Source organism: Schistocerca cancellata, chromosome 1 (assembly GCF_023864275.1).
Source record: "Schistocerca cancellata isolate TAMUIC-IGC-003103 chromosome 1, iqSchCanc2.1, whole genome shotgun sequence".
Lineage (NCBI taxonomy): Eukaryota > Metazoa > Arthropoda > Insecta > Orthoptera > Acrididae > Schistocerca > Schistocerca cancellata.
The window spans coordinates 821,876,827-821,896,731 of record NC_064626.1 but is presented as its reverse complement, the minus strand read 5'-3'; the positions used below and the strand labels follow the sequence as shown (position 1 = coordinate 821,896,731).

Below are 19,905 nucleotides of genomic sequence, written 5' to 3'. Positions count from 1 at the left end.
TAGTTACTTCCTATAGGATGGAGCAACTGCCCAAACAGTCGGCCGAATCTTGGAGCACCTGTACACAGTCTTCACGCCTGACAGAGTTGACAGTGGAGGTCAGTCTGGTCGCGTCCGTAGTTGACCATGCAAGTCACCTGATCTGTCAGCGTGCGATTACTTTGTATGACGAGTCATCAAGTCTAAGGTGTGTCACGAAAACGCTCACAGTCTTCAAAAACTGCAGTAAAACATTTCGAATGAGACTGCAGCAATTCCATCAGTCCAGCTTTGATCCACCTTCAACAACTTGCTGACCAGGGCGCAAAAGTGCAAAGAGATGAATGTTGGTCACTTTCAGCATCTGCTACAGTCAGGTTAGTACTGATTTCAAGTGGTTCAAACGGCTCTGAGCACTATGGGACTTAACATCTGAGGTCATCAGTCACCTAGACTTACAACTACTTAAACCTAACTAACCTAAGCACTCCGTCATCAGGCCACAAGTGGCCCGTCGGGACCATCCGACCGCCGTGTCATCCTCACTGAGGATGCGAATAGGAAGGGCGTGTGGTCAGCATACCTCTCTCCCGGTCGTGATGATGGTTTTCTTTGACCGGAGTCGCGACTATTCGGTCGAGTAGCTCCTCAGTTGGCATCACGAGGCTGAGTGCACCCCGAAAAATGGCAACAGCACAGGGGGGTCCGGATGGTCACCCATCCCAGTGCTGGCCACGCCCGACAGCGCTTAACTTCGGTGATCTGTCGGGAACCGGTGTATCCACGGCGGCAAGGCCGTTGCCATAACTAAGGACATCACACATATCCATGCCTGAGGCAGGATTCGAACCTGCTACCGTAGCAGCAGCGCGGTTCCGGACTGAAGCGCCTAGAACCGCTCGGCCAGGTACTGATTTTCTTTCCTCTGCTGTGTTTCTCTGTCCTCTAGGCTACTTTTATTTCGCCCACCCTGTATATATAAATATATGGTGTCTGTTCTGTCGGACATGTCCAACAGAACGGACATCAAATATTTATATAAAACAGAAGAGTAAAAATATAGATTATTTCAGTAGTTGTTTTGACAGAGAGATTTCTCTAGAGTCTGGAAATCGTTTTCCTCTGGTAAAACACATATACTACTGGAAAAATATCCGTTAACAGTAGAACTGATGTTTTATCAATAGGCAAGCATTGTACCAATCGATTGCAATTTCAGGCACTGACGGAATTTGGTCACGTGGCAATAGCGACTTGTTATATCATTAGAGACGTAAAAGCCACCTTGCCGCACCCCTAGTGAAAAACGTAAATAGGTTTCTTGGTTTTCCATTTTTTACCATGCAAACCCAATCAGCAGGAATAAGTATACTTAGATAACATTCTTCTCTCTTCCTGTTAACTGACATGATTGTGGATTCTTGTTGAAATATTGAATTTATTACGTAACTCTTTTCCCATGTCTTACTATCTTTTATTTACTCTAGAACATATGCTTGGAACCCGAAACACAGGTCGTGTGATATATAAAATCAACAAAATAGGCAGACGTGTATTGTCATGCAATTTTTTTTTTCGTTGCTTCTGACCAGCCTCCTTCTCGTATGGTTGGTTAGATTGTCCACGTCAGCGGACTTGTGGTCTCTTTTAACAACATTAACTTTTTATTAGATACGATAAAAAATATAGTGTCAACAGTTGAATATTGCAAAACATCAACCCAACTGTAGAGTAAGCGATAGGTTATCGGATATAAAAGGTCTTCATCCACTGTCTGTCTCCTAGGTGCCTATACTACTTGAATTGTCGTTTATGTAAGCCACTTTTTTAAGAGTACGAAAATAGATCGGTGCTTACCATACCCTGCACCCGTCTGTTACTTTTTCATAAATATCATAACTCAATGTCATCTGTTTTCAAGGATTGTGTTATGGGTCGGAAGAAAATCTGTTCACCACAATTATGAGTTAGCCCTCTGTCACTCTCATTCTCTTATATTGTAGCACATGGTCGTCAACAGGGATCAAGTGAGACCAGAAACACAGTAATTTCTAACTATTAGTGTTTCAACGACCAGTAGATCCAGTTTCACAAATTTAGAGAGTATGACTGTTGGTTGCATCTTTACCATCACCCTTCTCTCTCCCTGGTCAGAGTGGCCGATGCTCCAGTAGAGGCCATTGCCGTACCTGTGGTCGTCGCGGTGTTGCAGTAGTCCGTGAGGAACTTCTCAAGAGTGAAGAGCGACAGGTGTAGGTTGCTCATGATCTGCACAGGGTCGCCGTCTTTCCACAGGAGCACCACGTCGTCAGTCTTCCAACCATCTGCAACACAATGACTCGTGAAAAAATTTCTAAGAAACTTGACTCGCCAGGAAGTGGCGAAGACATTCCACAGTGAGCTTAGTACACTGCTTTGAGAATTCTTTTCTTAAGCTCAACTCTTTCAGTGCCCCTGAAAAGCTCACTCGTAGAGTTATTAAAAAGAGTTAGAAATCGATAGCCTATTGGCTTGCCTGACAATCAGATTCATTATCTCCTTCTGCCTCTCCAGGTTTAGGCCTAGAGCCTATCCCCGTCTCAATATGGTATTATCTGTCCCCGGTAGCTGAATGGTCAGCGTGGCCCGTTTTCGATTCCCGGCTGGGTCGGGGATTTTTCTCCGCCTAGGGACTGGATGTTGTGCTGTCCTCATCCTATCATCCTCATCGACTGCAGGTCGCCGAAGTAGCGTCAAATTGTAAGACCGGCACCCGGCGAACGGCCTGCCCGACGGGGGGTCCTAACCACACGACTAAATAAATAAATCCTTGGTATTTTCACACTTCTCTTGCCCCATGGTTTATAACCCATTGCTAGTTTAGGAAGTCTTCGTGGTGACATACGAAATAGACATTCTCTCCATTTTTCTTTGTATTGGATTGCCTTTTGGATTACTGGTTGTATTCTCAATTCTTCGCTAATTACTTCGTTTCTAATTTTGTCTTTCCCATTGCAGCCTTTTACTAGATCTTAGAAATTTGGTTCCCGACGCTTCTAGTTGCCGTAAATCTTTATTTCTCGAAGTCCAACTTCCTGCCCCATATAACATAGTATGAATGGCCATGACTTTATAAAATTTCAGTTCTGTATTTGTCTTGTTTTACCCTTATGTGTCCTTCTAATTGTGCCACATGTACGCTGATAAGAATTACTTTTTCTGTATATACATATCTTGATCATATGATATTTCACATTCTAAATACTTGATCATATGATATTTCACATCCTAAATACTTAAAATGGGCTACCTGTTCTATCGGTTTGTTGCTGAGGACTATTTTTCTTCTTACTGGATGAATGTCTAAAAAGGCCAAGATTTTAGTTTTATCTATAGGTCCTGACCGATTGTAACTCTCTATCGGTACAAAATAATTTAGGGTATCTATTGTATACAAGTATTTTATTTCGTAATTTGGTTAATACATTTACTGAAATGCACAATGAAACTGGTGGAAATCAAATATTCACTAAATTCAGATGGAACGAGGCAAAATAATTTATATACAGCATAAAATCAATAATAAATGGTAAATTAACTAACATTAATTAATATTATTTGATCTGGCGCAATCTGCCACCCATTTTGAAAAGAACGAAATCTTTCCTTGCATGTTGAAATCGATCACAATTTACTGCAACCCTGTGATACTGTCTGTCATTTTTTTTTAACACATATATGAATGAATGAACGAATAAGGTCGTGTGAATCACGTCCCAATGATAGAAGTTTTTTTTCTTTGATTTTCTTTTTTTATTGTGACATTGGACTGGTTGCATTCCAGGCATTCCAGTACCTGCAACAGTCTTCTATAGCTGGCGTCAATGAGTGTTGCATTGTGTAGTGTCCTGTTTGTGCTGTTAATGACAGATGGCAGCAGATCTTTACGTCGGCATCCGAAGTACAAACAGCCATCGACAGTGTCACATTAACCTTGATGGGACACTGCAGAGAGATATCGAATTTAACCGAGGACTTTGACAAAGAGCCTTGTGATCAGGGATCACCTCCTGCTCTTGCTGGGCAAATACTAAGGATGAAAGTAGTTTCAGTACTTTGATTCTAAACGGCTGTCTCCACGTCGACAGCTACAACACTAGCGTGAGGACGCTACTTCAGTTGCGGAGACGAATGTAACCTTAACAGACATTTACAAATCCATTTATCTGTACTGAAGTTAAAAGCAATGTAACACATCATCTCTGGCTTAAATTGATATAAAAGATAAAGACCAAATAAAGGCCCCATTGTTGGAGAACTTTCATGTGCGATAAACTGTTTAAATCATTAAATAAATAAGTGACTATCAACGTTCGAGGAGAGCCAAGTGATGTCATAGCGACACCATTTTTACGTGACTGTTCACATTCCCGAAGACGTATTTCTCCCGGAGAATTAGTGTGCTCTGAAAATTGAACATACGAATACTTCAGAAAAAATACGTTTACGGTAATATGAACAGTCACGTCTGATTTGTGTTGAGGTACAATTTAGCTCGTCACATGAGTAGGAACGAACATTTGGAGAACGTCACAGGGAATCAAATGGAAATATGAATTATGTCCACTTTGTCTTCTGTTATAAGACCAACTGCAGTTGCACGTTCCAGTAGGCGGCATGCAACGTGCTATTAGGGAAATTAGTGAAAGATATTGATCGCGCCACTGAATAGAGTGAAAAATATAAACGGACGATATAGCTTGTAACACCATAGCTCTAATGCTGTACGGATTTATTTTGCCTTTTGCTTGGGTTTAATGTTATAACATTGAGTATCTGTAAATGTGTTTGAATCGATAACATAAAATTGTATACTCCTTTCTTTGTTAAAACTTTGATGTCGTGGTTTGATTCTAAGCAACGTAGTATATCTGACATTTAAATTCTTTGTCCCATTTGGAGGGAACAAAACTTACTGTATGTTGTTGTTGTTATGGTCTTCAGTCCTGAGACTGGTTTGATGCAGCTCTCCATGCTAATCTATCCTGTGCAAGCTCCTTCATCTCCCAGTACCTACTGCAACCTACATCCTTCTGAATCTGCTTAGTGTATTCATCTCTTGGTCTCCCTCTACGATTTTTACCCTCCACGCTGCCCTCCAATGCTAAATTTGTGATCCCTTCATGCCTTAGGACATGTCCTACCAACCGATCCCTTTTCCTAGTCAAGTTGTGCCACAAACTTCTCTTCTCCCCAATTCTATTCAATACCTCCTCATTAGTTACGTGATCTACCCACCTAATCTTCAACGTTCTTCTGTAGCACCACATTTCGAAAGCTTCTATTCTCTTCTTGTACAAACTATTTATTGTCCATGTTTCACTTCCATACATGGCTACTCTCCATACAAATACTTTTAGAAACGACTTCCTGACACTACAATCTATATTCAACGTTAACAAATTTCTCTTCTTCAGAAACGCTTTCCTTGCCATTGCCAGCCTACATTTTATATTCTCTCTACTTCGACCATCATCAGTTATTTTGCTCCCCAAATAGCAAAACCCCTTTACTACTTTAAGTGTCTCATTTCATAATCTAATTCCCTCAGCAATAACCGACTTAATTCGACTACATTCCATTATCCTTGTTTTGCTTTTGTTGATGTTCATCTTATATCCTCCTTTCAAGACATTGTCCATTCCATTCAACTGCTGTTCCTAGTCCTTTGCTGTCTCTGACAGAATTACAATGTCATCGGCGAACCTCAAAGTTTTTATTTCTTCTCCCTGGATTTTAATACCAACTCCAAATTTTTCTTTTGTTCCTTTCACTGCTTGCTCAAAATACAGATTGAATAACAAAAATGGTTCAAATGGCTCTGAGCACTATGGGACTCAACAGCTTAGGTCATAAGTCCCTTAGAACTACTTAAACCTAACTAACCTAAGGACATCACACACACCCATGCCCGATGCAGGATTCGAACCTGCGATCGTAGCAGCCCCGCGGTTCCGGACTGCAGCGCCAGAACCGCTAGACCACCGCGGCCGGCACAGATTGAATAACATCGGGGAAAGGGTACAACCCTGTCTCACTCCCTTCCCAACCACTGCTTCTCTTTCATGCCCCTCGACTCTTATAACTGCCATCTGGTTTCTGTACAAATTGTAAATAGCCTTTCGCTCCCTGTATTTTACCCCTGCCACCTTTAGAATTTGAAAGAGAGTATTCCAGTCAACATTGTCAAAAGCTTTCTCTAAAGTCTACAAATGCTAGAAAGTAGGTTTGCCTTTCCTTAATCTTTCTTCTAAGATAAGTCGTAAGGTCAATATTGCCTCACGTGTTTCAACATTTCTACGGAATCCAAACTGATCTTCCCCGAGGTCGGCTTCTACCAGTTTTTCCATTCGTCTGTAAAGGATTGGCGTTAGTATTTTGCAGCTGTGACTTATTAAACTGATTGTTCGGTAATTTTCACATCTGTCAACACCTGCTTCCTTTGGGCTTGGAAGTATTATATTCTTCTTGAAGTCTGAGGGTATTTCGCCTGTATATAATTGTAATTTCTGTGTGAATAATTTTTTGTAGAAATTTCAATATGTGCAAATGTTCTGTTTTATTTAATGTGTTTAGTTGCTGTTATGTAAATTGCTGATCCTCACTTAGGGTTCTTAGTTATTCTGTATGTAAAAGTAGTTGTGGTTCCCCTCGGGAACGGAACTGTGTAGCGCGCGCAAATTGTGGTTGGCCTAGGTAGAAAGGTGGAACAAGAGTCAGTCGGGGACGAGCTACCAAGCTGTGAACTGCCGTTTAAAAGTTGCATATTGTGCTGGTTCCGAGAGAGGCTTTTTCTGCCATTTTCCAATGCCTCGGATGGATGGATAACTACCTGCAACGATTCTGGAACTGGTATCCATCATCGCCACCAAGAAGGGACAGAGTCCAGCAATTCTGCCAGCAAACCCACCTACCAACATGCATTTGCCACCACATTGCGCAATCACTGTAAGGGAATACTATAATGATGTACAGTGAATGATCAGCTTATTGGATGTGTTGGTGTGCTCAAATGTAAGGTAACTTATAACTGAATTTATGTTCCTACCTTTCCCTATCACAACACCTTTCCGGTTCCTCTCCATTTAAACTATGATTACCGAGTGTCCTAGTTTGTGGAAAAAATGAAAGCCTCAGAACATTAAATAATGTTGTTTGATCTTTGGTAAGAAGGGGGTGCTCAGATTTACTGTGAATTTAGTGAAATTGTGGGAGGCAGTAAATGTAGTTTTGTGGAGTTTCAAAGTCTCCTATTTAATCATTTGCTTGAAAGTAGAAGATTGTGGTAATAAAGACAACTTGCTGTTTCTTTTATAAACTAAAGTTCTTAAAGTTGAGGCTTATAAAGTGATGTTTAGTTAATGATCATAGCGCTACCTGTAGTAAATTTTAAAAGGTGAGTCAGTTCTTACAAATTTGTCAACATTGTGTTTCACTGTAGTAAAAGTGGAAAACTGCAATAGTAGAAAATTATATGTTCATGATTGCTAAGTGTTTGTCTCTCTTGTGTATTGGAAGTGCATATTAATAGTATAACAGGATCCACAGTTTCTCTATTGTGCTAATGCTAGGTAACAAGTAACGGGAAACAATTTATGAAAACCATAATTTCTTTATACAAAAGAGAGTGAGAAGCAACCTGTTAGTGGATTCCAATTAACTTTCATTTTAAATAGTAAAGTATTTAACTGAGAGAGACTTAACCTATGTCCAATTTGTGATCCTGCAGTGAATATTAATAGTAATGTTATAAAGACCATTCAGTTTGAACTCGCCCTGAAAGTAATAGTGTGGTTCGGTATCTGTTATATTTTTGCAAATAGTTTTTGCTGCTCTAGCTGTTAGCTTCAATCTTACCGTAAACATATCAATGCCTCAGAGTTCATTGCACTCGCGTGTGGCCAAGTATAGGCTGTGTTGGTCCGTTAAAGTTACTCATACCTACTTTCTTAAACGAGAACGTTAATCTTTCTCTTGTCTAATTAGGCTGGCGACCGTTTTCCTTATTCTTTAAACAGTATAGCTAGGCAAAAATATTGTTTGTTACTGTTCGAATATTTACGTAATTCTGACTTTAATTTCCGATAAGCCATTTCCGTTAGGTACAACACGGTCAACCTAGCAAAATTCCTCTCAGAGGGTAACACTGTTCTGTTGCGATATACCATAATTGCTTTAATAATATAGTTTTATTTCACAACCTACTTCCACCTTCGAGATTATGGTATAGCTGTAGCAGAAAGGAGTGTTATAAGCTCACACTTATGGGATTGCTTGCAAAAATAAAAATAAATAAAATAAATAAAAAGTCAAGAGGGAGTCTCCGGGTGGATATCGTCACAATAGCCCATTCAGAAGAGGCTGGAAGGAAAGGGAAATTGTAGGCAAAGTGTCTTTACTTACGACCGTGTTGCTTAATTTCTGGGATGCTGTACGAAAAGGTATTTCATGGAGTATCAAAGCAGCTTGCGAATGCACATATTCTATTTCGCGTAGGAAAGACCCCGCACCTGAGCATACCGTATATTTTTAGAAACTACATATCGATTAGATGCTCTGATTTTTAGTGCGTGATAGGCTAGATGGAGAGCTTTTTAATCACCTGGTGAATACTAAATCATGAAGCGGCCCGCACTGCATAAATGAATGAGCGAATAGAATACCTGCAGGTGGAACTGACTGCTTTGTTGCGACTCATCTGCCGATAAGTCATGAGTTGAGCCGAGAAGAACCGGGACAAGACGACCGAGCCACTGAAGGACCCTCTCCACTCTCCCCAGTAAATGATAGTTGGACGTTTACAGATGTACAGTACAGTTGAACCGGATAGTACGTACCACAAAAGAGCTATGCACACGATCACTTCTGTACAGTCGACCGAGGTAAGACTGAAGTTAGATTACTTGTAGATGTGCAAGAATGCATATCACAGCGTTTGTGTGAGCCAGCACACATGTCTTAACTACAGAGCTCTCACTTCGAGAAACGTGTTGTCGAAGCACGAAAGTCACTTATGTTGTACTAATTTCTAGTGCAGTTCGTTGTGTACTTTTTTCACGTAATCTTTTCGTTATCAACATGGCAAATCTTAAAAGAAATAACAAAACAGAGGAAATCATTGACGTTAGGTCCTTGTCTGGAAGGTGAAAAGCAGGTAGTGCGACGATTGAGGAAAGCCAGAATCTGTTTATACAAAATTGATGGATAAGCTAAAAGATTCCAAATCCCACACCGAGGAGTTAACAAAATTTTCAAAGAAATTGTCGCAAGAAGAAACAAACGTAGCTAGCATTACAGAAATCCGGACTTCTGAAGATGGTGTTTGCCTGCCTTCTTTGTTGTACTCCCATACGATGTTCTGAAGGGCCCCAAGATACTGTTTGAGGATGGAGAACCGACACAGAAGATACACATAACATGGAGGTAAGGAAGATAAGTTGTTAATGATTTTCCTTAAACTTTTGCGAAGAAGTGAACATCTTGAAGATGTATTAAAAATAATGTCTTGTATATGAAGTTATTTACAAAATAGTAGTGTGGTATCGATAGCTACAATGCCACGGCTTAGGTTGGCGCTACGACAGACACCGACGACAGTGCCCTCTAGCCGGCGCTGAAGAGCTTTACGGGCATCGTTACAGATTCTCCCCACTTCACCGAGAGCAGACGGCCGGGACACTTTGCACCTCATTCCAAGTTATCTATTCATTTTGCTAGAGTAAAGGTGATTTAAATTCATACTGCAGTACCGACGTGTATTACCTTTTCCTGCTCCTACTCGCTATGGCAAAAAAGGCATTTCTGGCCAAGAGAAGTCTACTAATATCAAATACCGGCCTTAATTTGAGGAAGAAATTTCTGAGGATGTACGTCTGGAGTACAGCATTGTATGGTAGTGAAACCTGGACTGTGGGAAAACCGGAACAGAAGAGAATCGAAGCATTTGAGATGTGGTGCTATAGACGAATATTGAAAATTAGGTGGACTGATAAGGTAAGGAATGAGGAGGTTCTACGCAGAATCGGAGAGGAAAGGAATATGTGGACAACACTGATAAGGAGAAGGGACAGGATGATAGGACATCTGCTAAGACATGAGGGAATGACTTCCATGGTACAAAAGTTGGCGACGAGGCCATCTTCCTATCATTTCCTTTTTTGCTCGGTACTGCTTTAGCTTTTTTTTGTGATACCCCTGTTTGCTTGAGTGACTGTATGTACGTGCTCCCACCTTTCGCTATATAGACTTTCATTTGTGTCAACCATGGCTTCGCCACAGGAACAGGCTTTGCTGTCCTATCTTGTACGTTTTCAGGCTCAGCAAATGACGCAGCTGTTTGCTGCCGTAAATGGACTGGTCACACTACAGACTGCAGCTACTTCGGCGCCTCCGACGCCACTGCCTGTACCGACGCCGTCGCCGACGGCGCGGCCATTTCGTGCCTTCAATCCTGACGTTGAACGCTGGCCAGAATACATAGCCCAGCTCGAGGCACACTTCGCAGCATACAACATACCAGGTACAGAGCGGCTTGCCTCTTTCATTGCCAACGTGGGTGTTGGGTTATACCGTGGGCTCGTGAAATTTTCCCACCACCCGCCCGGAAACTAAAACTTACGACGAAGTGATTGATGCTTTGAACTCCCACTTCCGTGACAGTGTAAATGTGGTAGCTGCACGATATAAATTCTTTAGTCTCCGGCGTGGCCCTACTCAGTCGAATAAATCTTGGTTAGCGGACCTACAGGGACTAACGTCTGATTGTGACTTTAATTGCTCGTGTGGACGTTCACATGCGGATATATTTAGAGACGCTGTTACGCAGAATGTGGAGGATCACCTGATCCGCGAACAAATCCTCAGATTTAAAAACCTGTCTTTGCAGGAAGTAGTAGACTTGATAGACAGACAACATACAGTATTTCAGACATGGCTACTTCCGCGTTCCACGTGACCCGGGTGTGTGCACTGTTAGCGCGGCACAACACGCGTCCTTGCCCAGCCAGCCACGCCGCGCCGCTCGCGCGCACGTAAACGTCTCAAACTAGGCACCCACTAAGAAACTGAAATCATGGCAGAACTGCTTTCGTGCCCACCCACAGGACAGTTGCCCATCCCGTCAAGCACAATGTTATTTTTGTAATAAGAAAGGACATGTGTAAGCTATGTGTAGTAAGAGACTCTAATTCCGAACTTGTCTCCCGTTCGCGTGATTCTCGTGGGCGTCACCACAACGGCAGCCACCATGATCATGATTTCCATCAGCCAATGGACGTTAATGCCATTTATTCAAAGACTTCTGCTTCACGTGCGACAACGGCTTGTGCGAATCAAGTTTTGCCAGACACTTCCTCTCGTATTCAGCGCGATGTGAGGAAACTTTTTGTGACTTCGAACATTTGCGGACGTTCTGTTCGCATGCAGCTGGACACTGGTGCGTCAGTTTCTTTACTGAACAAATCTACGTATGCCTTGCTTGGTTCGCCCCCCTTCGTCGTTCGCATTACACGCTGACTGCATTTACTGGACAGGAAATCTTAGTGCTCGTCGTGTAATTCGCAAGCCACATATGGTAGGACCCGTACAGTGTCTTTCCCTGTGCTCCGCTCTAGTGATGTTGGGAACATTTTTGACATGGACGCATTTAAACTTTTTGGCCTGGCAATTCAGGACAATGTACTTTGAATCAACGCTAGTGACCATGCAGACAGTGTTGCCGCACTATGCGATGATTTTACTTAACTATTTTCTGATGGGCTTGGTTGCGCCACATATTTTGCAGTGCATGTTAAAGACAATGCCATGCCTATTTTCCGGCGCGCCCAGTACCGCACGCAGTGCGTGCTTTTGAACTTCAGTATTTACAAGACATAGGTGTCATTGACCCTGTTTCTGCTTCTTTATGGGCTACGCCTATAGTGCGTATGAAAAAACCAAACGGTCGTCTCCGTATTTGTGCTGACTTTAAGTCTACAGTAAATCCCCAGCCAGTGGTAGCTACGTTTCCATTACCACGTCCTGAAGACATTTTTGGTAAGCTTAGTGCGGGAAAATACTATTCCACGATTGACTTGCGGTACGTATACTTCCAACTTCCGCTCGACGAACAGTCGCAGCGTTATTTTGTGATCAACACCCGCCTTGGATTGTTCGTTTCGCCGTCTTCGGTTGTACTTTGGCTCCTGCTATTTTTCAGTCTTACTTGCAGCAGTTGTGTGCCACTGTCCCTGGTTGTTCAAATTATCTGCACAATATAAACTACCTCCCATTAAAATTGCTACACCACGAAGAAATGCAGATGATAAACGGGTATTCATTGGACAAATATATTATACCACAACTGACATGTGATTACATTTTCACGCAATTTGGGTGCATAGATCCTGAGAAATCACTACCCAGAACAACCACCTCTGTCCGTAACAACGGCCTTGATACACCTGGGCATTGAGTCAAACAGAGCTCGGATGGCGTGTACAGGTACAGCTTCCCATGCAGCTTCAACACGATAACACAGTTCAAGAGTAGTGACTGGCGTAGTGTGACGAGCCAGTTGCTCGGCCACCATTGTCCAGACGTTTTCAGTTGGTGAGAGATCTGGAGAATGTGCTGGCCAGGGCAGTAGTCGAACATTTTCTGTATCCAGAAAGGCCCGAACAGGACCTGCAACATGCGGTCGTGCATTATCCTGCTGAAATATAGCGTTTCGCAGGAATCGAATGAAGTATAGAGCCACGGGTCGTAACACATCTGAAATGTAACGTCCACTGTTCAAAGTGCCGTCAATGCGAACAAGAGGTGACAGAGACGTGTAACCAATGGCACTACATACCATCACGCCGGGTATTACGCCAGTATGGCGATGACGAATACACGCTTCCAATGTACGTTCAGCGTGATGTCTCCAAACACGGAGTCAACCATCATGATGCTGTAAACAGAACCTAGATTCATCCGAATAAATGACGTTTTGCCATTCGTGCACCCAGGTTCGTCGTTGAGTACACCATCGCAGGCGCTCCTGTCTGTGATGTAGCGTCAAGGATAATCGCAGCCATTGTCTCAGAGCTGATAGTCCATGCTGCTGCAAACGTCGTCGAACTGTTCGCGCAGATGGCTGTCTTGCAAACGTCCTCATCTATTGACTCAGGGATCGAGACATGGCTGCACGATCCGTTACAGCCAAGCGCTTAAGATGCCTGTCGTCTCGACTGATAGTGATACAAGGCCGTTGGGATCCAGGACGGCGGTCCGTATTACCCTCCTGAACCCACCGATTCCATATTCTGCTAACAGTCATTGGATCTCGAGCAGCAGTGTCGCGATACGATAAACCGCAATCGCGATAGGCTACAATCCCACCTTTATCAAAGTCGGAAACGTGATGGTACGCATTTCTCCTACTTACACGATGCATCACAACAACGTTTCACCAGACAACGCCGGTCAACTGCTGTTTGTGTATGAGAAATCGGTTGGAAACTTTCCTCATGTCAGCACGTTGTAGGTATCGCCACCGGCGCCATGCTTGTGTGAATGCTCTGAAAAGCTAATCATTTGCATATCACAGCATCTTCTTCCTGTCGGTTAAATTTCGCGTCTGTAGCACGTCATCTTCCTGGTGTAGCAATTTTAATGGCCAGTAGTGTAGTTGTAAGCGGTCGCTCCCCTGACGAACATATGGAGAATTTGCGTGTCTTATTTACTGTACTTTTGCAGGCAGGACTAAAGTGTAACTGAGACAAGTGCAAATTGTTTCAAACTGAGATTCAGTATTTAGGACACACGATTAACGGACAGGGTATCCACCCCTTGCCGTCACATCTCAGTGCGATTACATACTTGCCAGCACTTAGGTACTTAAAAGAACTTCAGTCTGTGTTGCGCAAAATTCCGTATTATATTCCGTTTATACCAAACGCAGCGCAGATTGCAGCGCCTTTGCATCGTCTTCGGCGTAAGAACGTTCCCTTTGTTTGGACTTCGGAATGTGAGGCTGCTTGCAACACGCTCGAATCTGCTTTGTTTAGTGATCGCTGTTTGATTCCTTTCGATCCCTCCAAACCATTTGTTTTGGCTGTCGATGCATCTTTTCAGGGTATCGGAGCGGTTCTCTCACACCGCATTAATTCTGTCGTTCGCCCGATCGCTTTTGAATCTAAGTTGCTCAATTCTGCCCAGCAAAACTATTCTCAAAAAAATGGTTCAAATGGCTCTGAGCACTATGGGACTTAACATCTATGGTCATCAGTCCCCTAGAACTTAGAACTACTTAAACCTAACTAACCTAAGGACAGCACACAACACCCAGCCATCACGAGGCAGAGAAAATCCCTGACCCCGCCGGGAATAAAACTATTCTCGAATCGAGAAAGAACCTTTAGCTATTGTATACGGCGTAACTAAGCTTCATGATTTTTTTTTTTTTTTTTTTTTTTGTACGTTCGCAATTTCTATTTGGTACCCGACCATAAGCCTTTGACGTCGTCGTTCCACCCGTCAAAGCCAGTTCCGGCCTGTACTGCACAAAAGTTCATCGTTGGTCTTTGTTTTTGTCTAACTACAATTACGAAATCTTGTTTCGGCCTACGGCCTTGCATGGCAATGCTGATGCTTTGTCTCGTCTGCCTATCTGTCCTGACGAAGTGTTACATTCTTCTGAATTGTCCTGCTTGTTTGATTCGCAAGATAAGGAATTAGCTGATGGTTTTCCAGTGGATTTTCGTCGCATTGATTCCGCGACAGCTGCCGACGCTTCTTTGCAGATTCTTTTGCAGTATATTCGTACTTAATGGCCTCCATCTGCTTCACAGATTCGAGATCCACTTGTTCGACATTACTTTGCGCAATGTCACAACCTGTCTGCACACCACGGTTTTATCTTGTTACGAACTGACAATGATCAGTCTCGTGTGGTTGTACCTCGTTCGTTGCAGTCGGAAATCCTCTGATTACTGCACGCTGGTCATTGGGGTATAGTGCGGACTAAGCAATTTATCGCGTCGTCACTGCACTTGGGTCGGCATTGATAAACAAATTGAATTTGCTTGCTAACTGTCGATCTTGCTTGGAGCATCAATCTGCTCCCCGCCAGCGCTTCTTTGCGCGGCCGCCTCCTACTGCGCCTTGGCAGCGCGTTCATATTGATTTTGCAGGTCCATTCTGGGACACCCGCTGATTACTAGTTATTGATGCGTACAGCAATTTCCCTTTTGTTGTCCCTATGTCTTCTTCTACGTCTGCTAGTACTATTCGGGCTTTGACGTCTACTTTTCGCACTGAGGCCCTTACTGAAGTTGTCTCTGACAACAGCCCCAATGCGTGTCCTCAGTTTGAAGCGTTCTATGCTGCTAATGGCATTCGCCATCTGACCTCAGCCCCGTTCCACCCCCAGTTGAACTTCGAGGCTGAACGCTTTGTGCGTACGTTTAAGTCGCAGATGAGCAAGTTGCGCGCCACGCACTCTCGCGAGCGCGCTTTGGACTTTCTTGCTTCCTATCACTCCCAGCCTCCCAGTACCCGTTCCCCAGCGGAACTGCTACACGGCAACGTCCATCGGTCACTCCTGCAGCTATTGCACCCGCCGCCGCGTTCTCACGCTGCTTCGCCTCGTTCTGGCTTGGCGCTTCATGATTTGATGGTATCGCATTTTCTCTGGCAGGCAGCGCTGGGAGCAGGGGCACATTCTTCGCCAGCTCGGCCGCGCCTTATTTCTCATTTCTGGTCCTTCCGGCACTGTCAAGCGACACCGGAACCAGATTCGTTTGTGCCGTCCTCTGTTTTCTGCGCTGGTTGTTTTCCGACAGAATTGGAGGCATCGCGGCTTCCGCCGCCTCAGCCCACAACGCCACCGACGGCGCCTCCGCGGTGGACGCGCATGCCGTCGTCGCCGCTGCCGATCCGGTCACCTGCATCGGACGGATGCCTCTTGCCGCCGCCGCCGCCGCCGCCGCTGCCGCGTTCCTCCGCGGTGCCGGAACCGATGGACGCTGAACCTGCCTTCACGCCGCCGTCGCCCATGGAGGTCGTTCCTCCGCTTCCGCCTCCTCATCCGAGCATACCCAGTAGCGGTGTGTGGCCTGGGGAGGTTTTTCGTGGGGCGTTTTCCTCGCCCTCTCGTGAGCAATTCAGGGTTGAGGGTGAACAGCACGCTCCGGTAGTTCCGCTGTCCGCCCCCTTAGCTGTGCCGCTCTTGGGTACCTCCACCCGCCGTTGGAAGCCCTACTCAACGACGGTCCGTCATATCAGGGGGGATGGATGTGGTATCGATAGCTACGATGCCACGGCTTAGGTTGGCACTACGACAAACACCGACGACAGCGCTCTCTAACCGGCGCTGGAGATTTCTACGAATATTGCTACAGATTCTCCCCATTTCATCGAGAGCAGACGGCCGGGTCACTTTGTACCTCATTACAAGTCATGTATTCATTTTGCTAGAGTAAAGCTGATTTAAATTCATACTGCAGTACCGACGTGATTTACCTTTTCGTGTCCTACCCATGCGACGCCTTCCAGGCGGGATACAAGAACAAAATTACCCAAAAAATACACTAGAGTGCAAAACGTGAACGGGCGAAAGTAACTTTCGCATAATCAAACACTGCCAAGTTACATAACTTGATGAAACTTGAACCACACATAGGAAAAACTGCTGCAGTATAATAGAGAATGTAAGTGAAGAAATAAACTATGAGAAGAAAGACAATAATTACACTGAAGCCCACTGCGATTCATGATGATCCCCTGAACATTACAGAAAACAGGACGTGGTTCTCGATAGGGTGAGTGATCACCAGTGGTCGCAATACATGTCTGTGCCCCACTGCAGACTCCTAAGGTGCGAGCATATGGGATTGGCTCCCAAGTATGTGAGTGGCTCGAAGACTTCCTAAGTAATAGAACCCAGTAAGTTGTCCTCGCTGGTGAGTGTTCATCGGAGGTGAGGGTATCATCTGGAGTGCCCCAGGGAAGTGTGGTAGGTACGCTGTTGATTTCTATATACATAAATGATCTTTCGGATAGGGTGGATAGCAATGTGCGGCTGTTGGCTGATGATGCTGTGGTGTAAGGGAAGGTGTCGTCGTTGAGTGACTGTAGGAGGATACAAGATAACTTGGACAGGATTTTGATTGGTGTAAAGAATGGCAGCTAACTCTAAATATAGATAAATTTAAATTAATGCAGATGAATAGGAAAAAGAATCCTGTAATGTTTGAGTACTCCATTAGTAGTGTAGCGCTTGACAGTCACGTCGATTAAATATTTGGGCGTAACGTTGCAGAGCGATATGAAGTGGAACAAGCATGTAATGACAGTTGTGCGGAAGGCGGATAGTCGTCTTCGGTTCATTAGTAGAATTTTGGGAAGATGTGGTTGATCTGTAAAAGAGTCCGCTTATAAAACACTAATACGACCTATTCTTGAGTACTGCTCGAGCGTTTGGGGTCCCTATCAGGTCGGAATGAGGGAGGACATAGAAGCAATTCAGAGGCGGGCTGCTAGATTTGTTACTGGTAGGTTTGATCATAACGCGAGAAACGCTTCAGGAACTCGGGTGGGAGTCTCTAGAGGAAAGGAGGCGTTCTCTTCGTGAATCGCTACTGAGAAAATTTAGAGAACCAGCATTTTACTGCGCCAACTTAAATTTCGCGGAAGGACCACAAAGATAAGAGATTAGGGCTCGTACAGAGGCATATAGACAGTCATTTTTCCGTAGTTCTGTTTGGGAGTGGAACAGGGAGAGATGCTAGTTGTGGTACGAGGTACCCTCCGCCACGCACCGTATGGTGGATTGCGGAGTATGTATGTAAATGTTGTGCAACGTGCTTTCTCTTCGGTCACGAAGTTAGGAGTTCTTGTGGCAGGGCGTTTCATTCCTCCAACAACGCGGTTAACTGCTGGCTAGTAGTTGGTGTGCGTGGACTTGCTGCAACGGCCCCCCAATTCATTCCACTCGTGCTCGATGGGGTTTAAGTCGGGGGGGGGGGGGGGTGGGAGAGATCGACAGACCAGTCCATTCACCGCGTATCCTCTCTTCCCAAGAGGTCCTCCACCTGTGTTGCTAGATGCGATCGCAAATTATCGTCCAGAACAATGGAATCAGACCAGAATGGATGCACATGGGAAGGAGCACAGGCTCACCAAAATGTTAATGGTAAGTGTACCGCGTTCACAGGTTCGTAGATACGTATGTCCATGCAACATTTTCATCCCCATATCACAGCACCTAGTCGGACAAAACGGTCTTATTCGAGAATGTGCGATGTGCTTTGATATGACGAGAGATGGGAGCACGTAATGGAAGCAGGGACATAGTGGAACATGATCGTTTTTGTGATGCAGATGGTACGTTGGCATAATGTTGCATGGCTATATTCCACTTCTTTCTTTATAATCTATATTGTGTGATTACAATAGTTATCGGTTCCTGTTACCCACCCAAGCACACAGTTTAACGAGATTTTGGATTCATCATTTGCATCTTCCAACATAAATTTAACGGCATTGCGTATAATCATTTGTCTGATTACGCAGAACTTTCCTTGGATCTACGGTGCACGAAGACTGCAGAGCCGTGATATGTAGTAAAGACAGCACTGAGATCACTCAAAGTGCTTAGGATGGGCAGTATCTATCAACTGAGGTGGCCGCCCCCTTCAGAACAAAGGGATGGGCTCGCCTAGCGCTAAGGCCGAGAATACGATTCTTCACTGAGATCAAGTTATGTTGTGCGAGCTCTAAATGTCTGAATTTTCGTGGAGAATTTTCTTCAGACTAAACCATATTTATTTACAGAACTTAATGTCCAACAGCATCGTTGTCATGCTATTATATACGAGGGTTGGAACTTTAATATTGGCAACTATTTGTTTACAGCCCGTACAAAATAGATGTTTCAAAGTTTTACTGACCTTCAAAGTAGTCACCAGAATTGAGTATAACTTCTAGCAGTGCCAGTTGTGTTGACAGTTCGAGCGGCGCGGTCTATTGCCCGGCGAATTTGTAGCAGTTCTGAAGCGAATGCCGTGAAGTGTTTCCTTGACTTTAGAAATAGAGTTGAACTCACGAGGGTTTAAATGAATAGAGTGCAGTAGGTTGTATAGCACTTAGCAGCCCGATCAGTCAAACAAATCAGTAACAGCTTGCACTGTACGTGCTTGAGATTGTCCTGCAAAATGGTCAGGTCATGCAGAAAGTGTCACTTCTGTCTCTAAGCTGGTTGTAGGCTGTGTTCCAAAAATGAACAGCATAGAGACAGAAGTGATGACACTTTTTGCAGGACATGACCATCATTTTGCAGGTCTATGCTCAAGCACGTACAGTGCAAGCTGTTACTGATTTGTTTGACTGATGGGGCTTCTAAGTGTTATACCACCTACTGCACTCCCCTGACTTACGCCCTCGTAAGTTCAACACGATTTCTAAAGTGAAGGAAACACTTCACGGCATTCGCTTCAGAACTGCTACAAATTCGTCGGGCAATAGAACGCGCCCATCGAATTGTCAACACGACTGGCACTGTTAAGATTATCCTACGACTTCCACATCGCTGGCAACTAGTCATACTCAATTCTGGTGACTACTTTGAAGGTCAGTAAAACTTCTAAACACGTATCTATTTTGTACGAGCTGTAAATAAATAGTTGCCACTATTAAAGTTCCAACTCTCGTGTAGCTGTACTTATGCATGCAAAGAATAATTGTCAGATCCATTATTCTAAATGACATAATGTATCTGGCAATGTTGAGACCTGTGGGATGAGACACCAACTGGCGCAGAGATGGAGCTCGGCAAGGTCCAGCATAGGACTGCACGAAATCAATTATCTCCAAGCAGACAGCCTCCGCTCTTTGTGTACCCAGCGAACACCATTCGTCACTTCG

General features: G+C 44.2%; 1 protein-coding gene and 1 pseudogene across 1 annotated transcript in view; both read right to left on the bottom strand.

Annotated features, from left to right (window-relative positions):
* The window catches only part of LOC126105408 (glutamate-gated chloride channel-like), a 187,222-nt gene that overhangs the window by 40,680 nt on the left and 126,637 nt on the right, over positions 1–19,905 (bottom strand). The window contains exon 8 of the mRNA XM_049912342.1: positions 2,169–2,303. Within this exon, the coding sequence (XP_049768299.1) occupies positions 2,169–2,303 (135 nt within the window). The remainder of the gene's footprint in view (positions 1–2,168; positions 2,304–19,905) is intronic.
* Positions 665–782, bottom strand: LOC126103714 (5S ribosomal RNA; annotated as a pseudogene).